Source organism: Amblyomma maculatum, chromosome 1, assembly GCF_055883805.1.
Source record: "Amblyomma maculatum isolate TAMU_Amacu chromosome 1, ASM5588380v1, whole genome shotgun sequence".
In the NCBI taxonomy this organism is placed as follows: Eukaryota; Metazoa; Arthropoda; class Arachnida; order Ixodida; family Ixodidae; genus Amblyomma; species Amblyomma maculatum.
In genome coordinates, this window is record NC_139344.1 from 122,371,911 (window position 1) to 122,387,978 (window position 16,068).

Genomic DNA, 16,068 nt, shown 5'->3' on the forward strand with positions numbered 1-16,068 from the left:
CGACGGCATTGTCACCACTACGTAACATCTGGTGGAGGTGCTGCCCTTCGTGTCCCGGTTTAACCCTTCAAGCTAAGAACATAGCCCTGTTCCTGTCCCCTTGGGGGACTAGCCAACAGGCCACCAAACCAGCCACCGACTTCAAGGGCTCCAACACGAACACGGTCTTCTGCCAGACCCTGTTCGACCCTGGAAGGCGTCAACTTTCGCAATGACCCAGTCAACAGCGCCGGTTATCTTCGTGCCGCCCTGGGAGCCCTCAACTTCCAAGGACAGCCCACTGAAGATGCAGAAGACTAAACGGACTTTTTCGAACGTGTGGCAGAATTCAATGGCTGGTATGACGCTGCGAAGTCAGGCAAGTATACTTTGCTCTTCAAGGACCTGCCCTAATTTGGTTCGAAAATCACGAGACCTCCTTGAGGGTGGGAAGACATTCAAAGCGGAGTGTTTAACGGCCTTTGCAAGTTCCGTCCGAAAAAAAAAGAGCTCAGGCCCTCCTCCAATCAAGAATTCAGCTCTCAAATAAGCCTGTCGTGGCTTATGTTGAGGAGATGAAGCGTCTTTTCCGCCGCGCCGATCCCGGCATGACAGAGGAGACCAAGGCGAACCTATTGATGCACGGTGTGAAAGATCAGCTATTTGTAGGTCTTCTTTGCCAGCCGCCAAAGACCGTTGCGGAGTTCTGACAGGAAGCAGTGAATATTGAGAAGACCTTAGAAGCAAGGACGCAACTCTACAACCGGCCTTTTGAAACGCTGTCTGCAAGCCATTACGACATCATACTGACAAGCGGAGATAACCTCCGTGAGATGATCCGTCAAGTCTTTCATGAAGAACTACGCCGAATCTTGCTGTCGCAAGCGCAGCCGCAAGTTGCGTCACTCACGGACGTCATCCATGAGGAAGCACAGCAATCATGAGGCGTTCCTCAGACGACGGCTCCGACATCTCAAACGCAAGAAGCAACAGACATAAATGGTGCTGCTGCATTACGTCGTCCTGCGCCCCGACGTGACCTTCCAAACCTTCGCCCCTACCGTCCTGTTACCGAAAGGCGGCCCCATCCACCAAGCCTACAAACAACCTTCAAGTCCCAGGAGGACTTCTAACAACTGACCACTCTACTTCCATTGTGGTGAGGCTGGACACATCTTTCGTCAGTGTCTGGACAGTCGTATCGGCCTGTGTGGTTTCGCCATCAACACCACACGACGCCGTCTTGGCGAGTGACCGCAGGAAATCGAGAAGGGGAGAGCACGCGTCACCAAGTTGTCTGTCACGCTCCCCATTGCCGTTCAGGTCCCACTTTATGTCACCGGGACAAAGTTACGTGCAAGGAAGGTCTCCTAGCCTGTGCAGGGGAAACTAAATAGAGCAACTTTTGAAGGTGAGGCTGCTTCACGGCGAAAACACAAAGATCCTCCGCCGCCGACAATTAGTGATGACTGCGCAGCCATTAAATCGCCGCTCCACAGGACAACATTGATGAAAACACAACTGGACTCTGAGTTGATGCCGCCACCCAACGAAGCGACAACGATGTGCCCCGGCTGCGACCTCAGCAAACGACGAAGCAGTGATAGAACACCGAAGCCAATATGCAATACGAGGACACAAACAAGTGACCTCGAAGTTGTTGTCGACGGTTGTACGGTTACCGCCTTACCGAGGTTACCGTGTATCCTCGCGAGAATGCCAGGCCATCCGCGATCAAGTAGAAGAAATGCTTCGGGACGACGTTATCCAGCCATCAAGGAGCTCCTGGTTGGCGCCAGTCGTTTTGGTAAAGAAGAAAGACGGCACCGTTCGCTTCTGCGTTATCAGTGCTTGAATAGGCTAACGAAAAAAGACGTCTACCCCCTCCCCCGCATTGACGACACAATGGACTGGTTATGCAACGCTAGATACTTAACATCAATGGACCCATGATGTCTGCTAAAGTGGTTCATTTTTTTAAATTCTATGACTTTTCCAGGTTTTCCCTGACTATTTCAATTAAATTCCCTGACCGAAGTACTGAAAAATAGTTTTGACCACTGCCATCAAAACACAATCTATTGCAAGATAGACATTATGCACAATGAAAAATATTTTATTCAGGTGTACAACACAACTAATCTGCTGTCAGAGAGAAAAAAAACATTGGTCAGCTGTTTTAGGGACCTTGTTTCAGAGAATTACTTTCTTCTTCAAGACAAGCAGCCTGCAACTGTCCATCGTTGATGACCTTTTGCTTCTTCTATTGAAGCTCTTTCACAAGAGCAGATACTCTTTTTCTTCCTTTCGGCACCTGATGCATTCAATATCTCATGCTTCTTTCTTTGCAGGTCTTCCTTCCATTGGGCATTGGCACTGCGGACCATTTGCATCATTGTGTTTGTAACCTCAACCTTGGCCACCCCTCCAATAGCTAAAACTGCGTCATATACTACTCTTTGGGCAATTAGAGACTCCTCTTTGAGGTTTGTTGACTAAGAACTGCCGTTCCACAGCTGCATTTCCTTGGGACAATCTAAGAATTATCTAGATGAATGAAAATAGCTCCTTATGGTCGTGTGAACACAACTCAAGCCAGAGTGTGTCCAGCCCCTGCTCGTTTCTGTCAAAGTTGGTCAATGCCACCCGTGCAGAGCTCATAGGAACGGTAGGTATGCTCAACTTCCAAACCAGTCAGCCACTGGTGCTCCATTAGCACCTCCAAGCCAACACACAGTTACAGTTGCTTTGCACCAACCTCTGGAGACAATGCAATAGCTGGATCCAAGCAGCTCGCTCCGCTTGTCAACTTGTATTGTAAAGGTGGCTTTTCCATCACTTGTTGTGAACACTTTTTCACAAACGCAATACAGTCTTTTTTGAAGCTGAGCACAGTCAGCTGTGATGGTGTAAAGCTCATTTTATTTTCAGCAAACCCAATGTTGAATGCAGCAGCAGCAATCATGTCAGATTTCTCCAAATCAATCCTAAGTAGCTTGGTGGACGTGTTGGCAGCTTGCAAGGCTTCCTTCTGCACAATTCTAGCAAGCAATGACTGTAACAGGTGATCTAATGCAGAGGCTAGAAAGGGCATCATAGGCTTGCCTGTCTGAAATTCAGCCAAAAATGGTTCCAGGTTGTGGGATTCGGGCTTGCTGCGGCTGCCCTTTGCGCGGCAGCCTCCCGCTTCCCTGTGGTTCTCCTCTTTCCCTTTCTATCGCCTGAGGCGGCGGAGAGATATGACTTGTCACTGTCGTTCGGCCACAGCTCCGCCCTGGCATCCCAGTGGCTGTTCTCATTGGCGCCTTTTTGGCGGGAACACGGCACCGCTTCGACGGCCGCGCTCGCGCGACCATCCGAGCGGAGCTCAGAGAGAGAGACCCCTTCGAGACATCGCAAGGTGCGTACGCTACTGTTCCTGTCTGCCAGCTTTTGTCCGTGCAGACCAGTGTGTACTCGAGTTCGTCTGCTCCGGGTCGTACCTGAGAGCGAAGCTCGAGCCTGTCGATCGTGATCCAACGATACGCGACAGGCGTACCTTGCGGTGGTTGCCCACTCTCTCTCAAAAGAACCCTCCGGTCACTGTGAGAGAGAGATCACAGCACGCCCTTGCGTGCTTGCAGCGCGCATTCATTGTCACTGTGTGCGCGCAGCGGAGCCTTGCTCCTCGCGCGCTCCTGGGACGCGGTGACTGAGTGTTTGTGTACCGCTGGTGAACGGCGTTCAATAAACATCTTCTTCTGTGTCACTAGGAGGCTTGTGTTTTGCAGCGAAGCGCTCTCCTCTCTGTGGAGGTTGAGTGCGCGCTGTGCTGCTTCGGTGTGCGCGTGGCAACGGCTGATCGGGGCTTCGGCTCGCGCGACGCTCGAACCCGCGGTGGTTAGTGGCCTATGCCCAGGTAGAAAACCACAACTGGCGCCCAACGTGAATTGTCCCTGGCTCCATGAGTCGTTGGACAGCACATCGGCCGAGCCGGTCGCCTTGACATTCAAGTTCATGCGCCATGCCTGCCGCCCCCTGCGCGGCACTCGGCAAAGGCACTGAAACACGCTACATGGTTCTTCGGACCACCCTGTGGTGCGAATGTTAACCATATGCCTCCGCTGTTACAGCTTTACGCCGTTGCGGAAACAATGTGCGCGACGCCGCCGCTGACGGCATCTCCGCACAACAGCACCCGTACCCCGCTAGCAGTCATTTCTGTTCGGGGAACGGCGAGGCGTCGGCCGGGCTCCCTCTGGAAACCGCGCCGACAGGGCGCTCAGTTGGCTGATTCGGCTCCGTGAACTTGCGAGCCAGCTGGCGCGCCATTCTCTCCTGGTACAGCATTTCGACTTTTCGGTGCAGTATCTACAGGGGAGAACGAACGTGGTAGCTGACGCGCTATCCCATGCCCCACTCGCCCGCGGCGGCGTCTTTACTCCGGCAGGCGAAGGGGGCGAAACAGCGGACGAGCCGCAGATCGGCACGGAGGGGACGCCCGCAGACAGGTTCCCCCATTCCTCTATCCAGGTAAGCAGCGCTTCGCAAAGCGGGCGAGGGTGAAAGCTCTTTGTGAGCACATCTGAGACGCCGATGCCAGCGGCAGTTTTGCTGCGAACCTGCGGGGGGGACGAAACCAGGCTCTCCTTTGGGATGACTGGGATCGTTTTCAGCCATGAAGAGCTACGACGGTCCAGCAAAATGACCCGTTTTGTCGCGATGTCAGCGACGGTCTCTGGAAGACGAAGCGCCGTTATGCTGCTTGTATTGCAGCGGACGCAGGGGGGGCACAAGCCAGCTTGTGTCGCGCCGTGCCCCGGGGATTCATATTTGCTGGGCCATGATGGGCTCGCGCTGAAGTACATAGCCACAGATGATGAGTCCATGAACCATTTGAAGTGGCTATTCCCCAATGTCTGAGCGGCGCTCTATTGCGTTTCTCTCATGACAAACCATTGACTGGTCATCTGAGTGGCTTCAAGGTTTCCACAAACTGAGTCAATCGGTGACTGCAGCCCAGCAGGAAGCGCAACATTTTCCGCTGTTGCCGTTCCTGCCATGTCTGTCAAATGGAGAAGTCGAGGGGTGGCAAGCCACCGGGCATGACGACACCAACTGACGGTGTGCGTCCGTGGCAGATGGCCACCTGCGATTTCATGGGGAATTTCCTCAGTAACAAGCAGGGGCTCATTGCTCATTGCAGATCCCAGGGCATCGCAGAGTGGCCTGTTTAGAATGCGCCATTGATAACGTGGAGCCCACAGCTTCCGATGTCAAGAATTTGGTGGGTTGAAAACGGATTCCGTAAGTTCTTGTTTGAGGGACCTCAGAAACTTCAAGTTCACATTTGGCCTATCCATTGACACTTGTATCTTCATTTGCTTAATGCCTTCTGTGGCTTTTCTAAAAGCAACCACCAAATCTTCTGCACTGGTGTGCCCCAAGAAACCCGCAGTTAGGTAGCGCGTTTTCAAAGTGGCATCAGTTTGGTCCCAGTACCTGATCAGTACATGCATTTGTTCTTTCCGAGTTAATTCGTCGAGCGACTCATAAAATGCAACCACCAAATAAGGAACGCTAGAAAGGTTTGTCAGCAACTTGTCTTGAAAGTATGGTCAAATACCATGACACATTGTGTATCCGACTTTGTCCTTTCCAAGCTGAATTTTGGCAGCAACCTCACATGAAGGGAACATCAATGAAAACACCAAGGCAGAGGCTGCCGCTGATTGAAAAGATCCATGGGTCATTACAGTGTTCAAGCACCACATGATTTCGGCCTTTGCAACTTCACTCTTCAATAGAAATCTGCTCACTGATGTCTTCACAGAGGGGCAAAGTGCTTCCGTGGTCGTGGCTGGACGCATCTCTGGAGCACTACAAGCACTAGCGCTACCTCTGATGAAAGAAGCACTCATTGCCGCTGTGGAAGGGGAGCCGCTATTTGTCGCAGTCTCAAACAATGAGACGACCTGGGTCTGGGAAGCGCTTTCCTGAGATTTCATAGCAGCTTGATGCTTCTTACTCTCAGTATGACTAGTAATCGCCCTTTTCCCCATGTTTCTCAAGAAGAACTTCTTACAGCACATTGTGCAGCGAGTGCTATTTAGGTCATTTGGCACAGGACTAATTCAACTTGCATGTGAGATTTCCGGGTGTGTCCAGTCGGGGTTGAAGCAGCATTTCTTCGACAGTGAAATCGTCACTTCCACACATATGTTCACTTCAAGAGCACAACACGAACTTTCAAAAGAAGGCCGAAATGCCCGCGATAGGAAAGATCATAGAGAGTACGCCAAATGTGCCCACTGCCCAGTCGGGAAACGCAAGAGCGGCAACTACGAACGATTGGAGCACTATGCAAGTGCTTCTGAGAGGACACTCAGGACAGATGAAAAACAACTGTTAAGGGATGATGATGCTTTGAGTGCTGGCACGCACCATGTAGTATAGTGTTACGCAGTGACGCAATAGAAATCTCGGAGGCGAGTGCGAATATGCAGATATGTTGTCGCGCCGCCAAAGCCACACTTCACTGCACTCGTAGTGCCTCATGGCTAGGCCTGACCATGCCTGCGGCTACTGGTACATGCAGGCGAGCATTCGGAAATTTCTCTGACTCTGCAATCTTTTTTGGAAATGTTCCTGACAATTCCCTGACTTTCCCATCTTAAAATTCCCTGACAATTCCCGGTTTTCCCTGTTTTCCCGGTCAGTAGACACCCTGTGGACCTGAAGAGCGGCTATTGGCAAACTAAGGTCGATGAAAGAGATAGCGAGAAGACTGCATTCATCACACTGGACGGCCTATTTGAGTTCAAGGTGATGCCATTCGGCCTCTGCTCTGCACCAGCGACGTTTCAATGGGCAATGGACACTGTGCTTGCGGGCTTGAGGTGGCAGATTTGTCTGGTACACTTGATGTCGCTGTCTTTTCCTCAAGCTTTGAAGACCACCTGAAAAGGCTTCGGATGGTGCTCGAAGCAATCAAGACATCAGGGCTAATGTTAAAACTAGAGAAATGCCATTTCACCTACAAGGAACTACGGTTCCTAGGACACATCGTTAGCAAGGATGGTGTTCGCCTTGACCCGGAGAAAAGTGCTGCGATCACAGTTTCCATAGTCAGCCGATAAGAAAGCTGTACGCAGGTTCGTTGGGCTGTGCGCTTACTATCGGCAATTTGTCGGGGATTTTTCGCACATCGCTGAACCGTTGAAGCAGCCTACAAAGGCCGACGTACCTTTTAAATGGGAAGCACCACAATATACTTTCAAGGAACTTAACACTTTCCTGTCCGTGCCTATTCCCATCGATAGCCCGCTATCGATGGTATCATGATTCGAATTTTCCCGCTTTCGAAGTGCTCCTTGACAAGTGGTGGCATCCAGTGGGTAATAGAACAACCCTTTTTTCAATTTCGCTTTCGGTTTTATATTTTCACCGCGTCGCGCCCATTCTTGTAGTTTCGAAGTGACGTAACCGGTGCTCCTTGCTTGCAAAATGCCGTCGACGCCGCACAATGCTGCTGCTCCGAAGCGGCCAATTTCCACGAATACTGACGCATCTGAGTGCTCATCTGTGGATGCTAACAGCAACAGTGATGACTCGAAAGACAAATTCAGCTCTTCAGACTTCAGCACCGACAGCGAAACTGCGTCAAACCGACCAGGAACGTCAATGGCCATGCCCCGGTACGCTTCATTTTCTCTTTCGAAAAGTTCCGCTTTTGCTGCGTGCTGATGGGTAGAAATCAGTGTTCTCAAAGTCATAACTGTTATCTGCAGGGTCTCAATGTCGTTCGGGCGAGACTACTTACCGCTGACAGTGCAGAGAGCCGTGTTTTCGGCAAAGAGAGAGCCAGGGGTCCACCGCGGCGTTGCGTGCCGGAATTCCGCTCGGCGCTACTCGAGAGCCAATCGTGCGGTGGCAAGATCGTCACTAGGTGTAACATTTTCTTTTGTAACTTCATTACTATTGTACCTAGACAGTTAAAATTTACTACATTGTTAGAATGGTCCCTGACCTACAAAACGTATATTTCAATTTTTTTTTAATAAATTTTTTGTGAAGAAATTTTAATATTTTTGTGCATTTTTTTATTTTTCATTACACTTTTATTGCGATTGTTTTTATTTTCTTGGCGATTCCTGAATAAAGACATTCATTTTGCTTACTTTCATTGTAAAGAGAATTTCCTCCTCTACAATTTGATATTAAAAACTTCTATACCACGCAAGGTTTTGGTAAAAAAATGTTTAATGACAGCACCCAAAAACCACTACCTTCCCGCGGACAGGAAAGTGTTAACTAGCCGGTACTACTATTTGAAACTGGCTAAGCTAAAGAGCACGCTGCTAAAAATAAATGGCCAAAAGTGGCAAAAATGCTGCTGTGCAGAAAAATATTTCATGCAGCGCAATACACCATCCAGGTTTCCAACTACTGAGTATTATATTCCTGCAAACTACAAAGTACTCACCACTTTCAGCAAGATTTCCAAAGAGCTCCAGCAAAACTTCAGTCACCTCTTCCGAGAAAACTTTGTCAAGGTTACTGAGCAGAAGAGAGAGTGTGTGCTTCTCAGTCAGTCGTTTACGGCCATCATCTGAGAAGGGCAAGGTTACCTATTAATAGCAAAACAAACGCTGGCACGAGCCAACAAGCATGACTTTGTACTACAGCAGGCATCAATACAAAGCTACCAACAAAATGATGTGAAAAGTAAAGAAGACCCAAAACATTTATAGTAGATCCAGAACACTACAAGAGAAAAGAAAGCAAAGTTTGAAATTTATGTCGGTAAGAATATATTGGAAGTCATCCAAGAAGCAGGGAAGGCAATATCAGAGGCCAGGAAACTTACATTCTTTGAAAACATATGAGATTAGCTTTATTCTGACTTGAAACCTAACACTCATACAGTTAACAAAAACTTGCATGAACCTGAAATCAGCTGAAATGCCATTTCTCAGCCTCACAGAAGCCTAACAACTGAAGAAATGCACCACTTTCACAACTTACACCTAGACGCACTAAGTGCACTGCCATTATGCAGCAATGGAAGAAAGTAGACAACTGTTTTAAAAACAAATTTGAAGTTACCAGGAATTCTGTTTAACAGAAGTGACCCTAACATAAGAATGTGGGCATGTTAGGTGTGTCCACGAACATGTCAAATCTCGTTACTGTAAATATCACGTTAACAAACTTTTCAAATTTATAAATACAGTGAAACCCACTCATAATAATACCAGTTTTAACAATATATCGGATATAACAATAGGCAGCCATTGCCCACCGCCAGGTTTGTCATGTGGTCTATGGCAAAGTAAACCGCTTATTACAATGGTGTCATATTATATAATATTAATTATCAGTTATAACAATCAATTATGGTCATGGAAAGTCGATAAAGATGCAAAAATGCAGTGACCGCATAAGCGCGCGTACACGAAGACGCCGACAATGGCAATGCAGCGACAACAACAAAAAAAAGAAACGAAATCGGGACAGAGCGCATCGAGCCAATATGTTGGTCAGGTGCGCCGAGGAAGCTTGCATGCAGCGGAGACGTGGGGGAGGATGGAGCGCTTCCTTACATGGAGGAGGAGGGAAGGCATAAGGCGCTGCTAGGCATGGCCATTCAGAGGGAGAGCTTTGAGCGCTCCCCCTTGAGAACGCCTGTAGCCTAGGCAACTCGCATCCTCTCTGCCTCTGCACGGTGGAGCAGTCCATCCTGAGGGTGCACTGACCATAGCGGTGGTGGTAGAAAACTTTATTGCCAATATTGCAGAGGGTAGGAGCGCAGCCCCTAAATGGCATTTGAATGGTACACTGCACTATCCTCCCCTATTTGCTTTGTCCAGGCCCCCACTTCGTGGTTGCACATGTTTTGTGGCAGGCATGCACATGCCTTTCTAGCGTGGTTCTCCTAGTGTGTCATCATCATTCCACGATCTTGCTGGCCCTAGATTTTTCGTCAACAGCAATGAAGGATCTTCCTTCAGGAAGCGCGACACAACCGGTGCAGAAAAGGAAGTGAAACATTGTATGTGAGCACAAGGACGGTGTAAAAGTGCAACTTGATGCGCAAGTATAGCCTGACGCAACCGACAGTATCGACAATCATCCACAATGCGCTCAAGATTGAGAACAAAAGCGATTTCAGTGCTGCCCATGCAATGGACGACGGCCGGGAAAGGGTTCGACATGGGGCCTGCAAAGACGTAGAACAGGCGCTCTACCAGTGGCTCTTGAACACCCGTACAGCGAACCTGCCGATTAGTGGCCCAATTTTAGCAGAGAAAGCAAAGCACTTTGCGTATCTCCTGCCAACACAGCGATGACCAAACTTTGTTTGGTCCACAGTGTGCAGTAGTGACGGCGACATGTTGAGACTTGAGTAATTTTTACATGCCGACGATACAGTTGTAACAGATAAAGAGCTGACAGAAGCTATTGTCGTAGCAGTGACTAGCGTGGAGGATGGTGACAGCAGTGACGATGACAATGAACCGGAACCTGCGCAGGTTGCGTCTCACCAGGAGGCTTTGAGAATGATCGACTTCCTGTGGGATTTTGTTTTCACTAAAAACCTTCCACTGCACTCTATTCAGCAGTTGGATACCCTGCAAAAGAATGTCAGCCAGATGGCCGTGAAACAGACAACGCGTATGGATTATGGATTTCTTCCCGCTACAAAATAAAGTGTAAGCTACCAGTCCTGATAAAATGTGTAGTTTATAATGTTCTCTTTATTTTTTCGGCCTAAGCCAGTTATAACAATGACATTTCCATAGCACTTCAATATTGTTATATAAGTGGGTTTGACAGCATTTTAAAAATCCCAAGCAGATTTCCAATACCTTTAATATAAAACTATATTAGAACTATGAATTTCAATATACCTCATATTTCAAAATAATGCACATAATTTATTTTTTCCTCTATAATGAAGCAATACCAGTATTACGAATTCGGCTAAATTTAACAGTGCCACAAGTCTTGCGTGAAACAGAAAGCCGTCATTTCTGTGTGTATGTCCTGTCGGCAGTAGCTATTATCACCACATCTAGTGCCAACTCCTAGAGCCACCACAAAACTATGGTTTAATGTGCAGTAACCAGCAGGCTTGGCCACCTGTCTTTTACTTCTGTGTTGTGTGTTGTTCGCTGGTTGGTTGTTCGTGTCATTGCGTGTGAGGGCAGGCATATTTTGTTGCGAATGACCTAACTGAGAAGTTTAGATTGGATGATGAATGCAGCCAGTCATGGCTTCAAGAAGTGAAAGCAGTTTTCATTGTACAAAAAAGTGGAAAAATTGCAAGAAATTGATGCAGAGAAATAGCAGAACGACATCTGCAGACAGCTTGGTATTGCTCCATTGACGGTAGTGATCATTTTGAAAGGCCGAAACAAGATTGTCAAACTTCACTGAACACAGGAAATGAGGTCATAATAAACACAGATATATTTTTTGTGTGTGGACAAAGTTTAACCTATCATGTGTGCTGCATGTGGCAGAAAAAAATAACTAATTTCTTAAGCAGCTTTGAAGTTAGTGCAACGTTTTCACTTGATATTGTGCTTGTCTGCACATGTGTCTACTGCTAAAGTACATCATTTTCCTACCTAGATTTGACCACTGGCTTATTGAAGCTTCTAGACTATAGGGATAAAGCGAACATTTTTAAATGCTGCTTAAAGCTGAAAGGTTCGGCATATTCCATTAGGGAAGATTTCTCGCGCCCTCTTAGGAAAATTAGAAAGAAACTTTGGGACATGACAAAAGAGAACCGTGACCGAAAAAATAAGGTGTACCTAATTTATGATAAAGTAAGCATTAATGGCCAAATTTTTAAATGGGATGAGGAGCTTAATGGCATGGTAGAAGTGGAAAAATAAATCGGAGTGGAAAAAACGAGAACTCAAGCAATGCACCCAAACAAACAATGTGCAGACACCACCGATAACCCTTTTCAACATAAACGCACGTAGCCTTATAAATAAGGTCGCGCAGTTGAAAGCTATCCTTCTCACATTAAGTCCTGATATTGCTACTATCACTGAGACTTGGTTGCATCCAGCTGTTTCAGATCACGAAATCATCTCTACGGAGTATGCAATTTTTCGCAAAGATAGGGAGACTAGAGGAGGGGGCATGGCTCTGCTCTTAAAAGAAGACTTGGTCTATTCGAAAATGCCTGATGTTCCAAGCATTGAAGCTGTATGGTGCAAAGTACATTTAAAACACACTTGTTGGTTGGTTTGTGGGGTTTAACGTCCCAAAGCAACTCGGGCTATGAGAGACGCCGTAGTGGAGGACTCCGGAAATTTCGACCACCTGGGGTTCTTTAATGTGCACTGACATCGCACAGCACACGGGCGCCTTGCTTTTCGCCTCTATCGAAAAGCGGCCGCCGAGGCCGGGATTCGATCCCGCGTCCTTGGGAACAGTAGTCGAGTGCCGTAACCACTGCGCCACCCCGGCGGGGTTAAAACACACTTGTGTCAACGTACTTGTTTCAACGTAGTTGCAGTAGACAGGTCCCCAAATGCTGCAATCACCTATCTAGATTTTTTATTCAACTACAAGCATAGTAACGTATACGATTCCATGATGGTGCTAGTGGGTGATTTCAGCTGTCCAGATGTTAATTGGTAGTCATTAAGTACAGGAGATACAGTCAGAAATGCTATGGTTAATTTCTTGTTTGCATTTGATCGTAGGCAAATTATCCAATCAACATCTAGTTCTACAGTGGACCTAGTTTTTACTAGCCACCATTTCACAAAAGACGATTGCACAGTAGAAGTGTCAGAGGGAATCTCTACCAAACTGCTTGCATATAAGGCTCTCATCCGTCCAATTTTAGAATTTGCGAACATAATGTGGTACCCATTTTTACAAAACGATAAAGTCATGCTCGAGTCGGTGCAATGGAAAGCTGTTCGCTTTATCTACAACAAGCATCGGTGCACTGACTCTCCCAGGGAGCCACTTTCACGCGCAGGCCTGACCACACTATCAAGCCGCGCAACCCTGCATAGACTCAAATTCTTATATCTGCTAGTTCATTATGTGCTGAAAATAAATCCTGTCACTTACATAAACCTCACCCGTTCTAGAGCAACATGACACAAGCATGACTATACACTTGAGGAGTACTCTTGCACCAACAATGTATATTCATTTTCCCCTCGGGCTGTGCATGAATGGAATGAGCTGGACAGCTTTGTAATGTCACAGGATACGCTGGAAATTTTGTTAGGCTCGTTAGGGAGTCGCTGCTGTCAACAAGCCAAAGTTGATGTCTTCATGTAGATCTTCCTTGATTATATGCAAATTTGTTTTCATTGCATACTGGTTGTACATCTGATGTGACTAAACTCAGTTCTAGAACGACTGCCTCAATATGCACTCAAAAGGGCCAGCTTGAATAAATAAAATGTGGTAAATTCTGTACAGTATGATGGCACTAAATGCAGTTCACCTGTTCTGAAGGGCACTGGATAGCCCTTGCACAAAAGAGCACTTTGATGGTCATTGTGTAAATATTTTTTTTTATGTACACGCCATTAACAAATGTTTTTGCAACTCTTTTTATTGTATACCTGATTGTACCGTTCCTGCTTGACCCGATGATATACTGGTTCAGCTGGTTTTAATGTACACTTGTATACCTCTTGTATACCAACCCACTCCAGTAACAATCTCCAGTGCGGATTGATAGTATATGCTAAATAGAAAAATATAAAAAATAACCCTGTTTTTCATTACAATGATATTTCAAAATAATGAACGATTTTGACGGTCCCACGTGTTTTGTTATATCAAGGTTTGACTGCGCACATTACATGAAAACAATCAATAAATAGCCTTACCAAAAGAGGATAATTGCAACTAGAGCATTTATTGACCTATGTATGAAGGAGTTGGACTAAGAGCATGAAACTAGGTCATGCAATCCCATTTAAAAATGGCATTGGTCCCGTTTTCTTTTTTCACTCCCTCATCTTTCTCACTGCACCCCACAGTGGTTTTTCTATTTTAGAATTTTTTTTACTATTTTTGCTTTCCATGCTGCTCCCAGCACTTCGAAGGTCAGCAAGGTAGCCATGTATCTTATCTTGCTCCATCTGCAGCACAGCTGTTAATTCCCCAAGAGCAGACACAGCACATCCCTTCCTGTATGCCATAGGCAATATGCATAGCACCTGTATTTGGAAATCTCTGCTCTGCAATAGCGCATGTTGCAATGCTGTGTCATTTGAAAATGTGGCCCAGGAGATTTTAAGGCTCAAGCCACTGAACGAGCATACTCTTCGCATGTGTCTTTTAGTCTGCGGAAGAAAATGCACGGCACGTGAAGCATGCATGATGTTGAGGCCTGACCCCATCAGATCTCCACAAGCGCAGGCTCTATGATGATGCCTTTGCTGATGATGATGCTTTTGCACCAGCACGAAAGTTCATCCCTATAGGGCGTTGTCCACAAGACAGCTTCTCCACAGCCTTCCGCAATGGTGTGTGGAAGCCACCTTGTGAAAGTGCACTTTCTTACGCAGAAGCATGTTATATATATATATACCGGGTGTCCCAGCTAACTTGAACCAAGGGTTAAAAAGCAATATATTTAAGGTATGCCACGGAAACCAGTTTCATACAACTTCCAGCCGCTTTGCGCACCACAGGCAATTTTTGTTTTGAAATAGCTTAATTGGCTAATTATGTTAATTTTTCAAATTTAATAAATACTGACTTTAGACCAAAAATGTGAATGGGAAAGTTGGAGAGCGCATTGAGAAACTCACATTCCAGTAATTTGCGATAACGAAAGCATCACATATTCTTTTTTTACTCTCAGAAGAAAGCCCGCGAAATACAATTAAAACCATGTGACTAGCCCATTTGCGCGCCACGATTGTGGTACTCTCGGTCATGGTTTGAGTGAACGAAATCAGCTGCGGCCGTGTCTCCTCGGCCCCGTTAAAGTAGCAGGCCGATATGCCTGCGATGGCTTCTTCGCCCGCACCAGGCAGCCAGCCCACGTGACGGTGCAAGTAACAACAAGCGCGGCGAGCCGTCACCCCCGAGATCTTGACAAGGCCTGCGCACCCCAGCAGCCTACGTCACGACAGGCGGATGGCAATAAATTACCAGCAAATGAAGGTGCGAGCCCGAACCTGAGTCAAGTCACATGATGCCGTCTCGCCCATTTGCCCAAGGCTGTACAAGCAGATTCAGTGGCTGATCCTTTATCGCTCATCCGCTTGTCATGACATTCGCTGGTGGGAGAGAAGGTTAGAATCTCCGTGGTGACGAGCGAGCTTGAGCTCGCTCCAACCATCGGCAAAATTTCAGCATGCCACTGCAACGGGAGCGTCGGGTCACAGCCGCAGCTGATTCCGTTTGCTCAAACAACGACTGAGAGCACCACAATCATGGCACTCAAATGCGCTAGTCACGTGGTATTATTTTTATTTCGCGGGCTTTCTTTTGAGCCTGGAAAAAAAGATGCATGTGAGACTTTCTTTATCGCAATAGAATGGGGGTTTCTGAAGGCGCTCTACAACTTTACAAACCAAATTTTTGGTTGAAACTCAATATTTATTAAATTAGAAAAATTTACACAATACGCCAATTAAGCAATTTCAAAACAAAAATTGCCTGTGGTGCACAAGGTGGCTGGAAGTTGTATGCTATTGGATTCCCTGGCATACCTTAAATACACATTTTCCAGCCAAAAACAGCCAAATTTTCCTTTGCAATTCGAAAGCCTTAAAATGAGCCTCTGAAAAGTTTTCAAACATCTTGGTACTCATCTTTATCCTCGATCCTGATCCTCGATTTGGATCCCGACTAGTAATTATGTAAATAAATTGTGTCTTTCGCTGCTAACTTCGGTGAACCGGCTGCATCTTATTCTGCACGTCGTTGGGGAACCGAGAAACTTCAAAAACCATTAGAAGTATGAACCATCAACATCTTAACTCCCGGTGTATATATATATATACACACACATATACTTCTTTTTTCACTTGACAATGCTGCGTGAACACCCCACAAGCGTTATTGTATGGGGTTGCTATGGTTTGCAGTCGC

The 16,068-nt window shown here is 46.8% G+C and overlaps 1 protein-coding gene and 2 pseudogenes across 3 annotated transcripts in view; all 3 read right to left on the reverse strand.

Annotated features, from left to right (window-relative positions):
- Nucleotides 1-16,068, reverse strand: part of vimar (visceral mesodermal armadillo-repeats) — a 72,250-nt gene that overhangs the window by 44,915 nt on the left and 11,267 nt on the right. For all 3 annotated transcript variants that reach the window (XM_084588933.1, XM_084588932.1, XM_084588934.1), the window contains exon 7: nucleotides 8,444-8,569. In XM_084588933.1, coding sequence (XP_084445059.1) covers nucleotides 8,444-8,569 — 126 coding nt within the window. The remainder of the gene's footprint in view (nucleotides 1-8,443; nucleotides 8,570-16,068) is intronic.
- On the reverse strand, nucleotides 2,159-4,789 carry LOC146203754 (uncharacterized; annotated as a pseudogene).
- LOC146203755 (uncharacterized) lies at nucleotides 4,578-6,035 on the reverse strand (annotated as a pseudogene).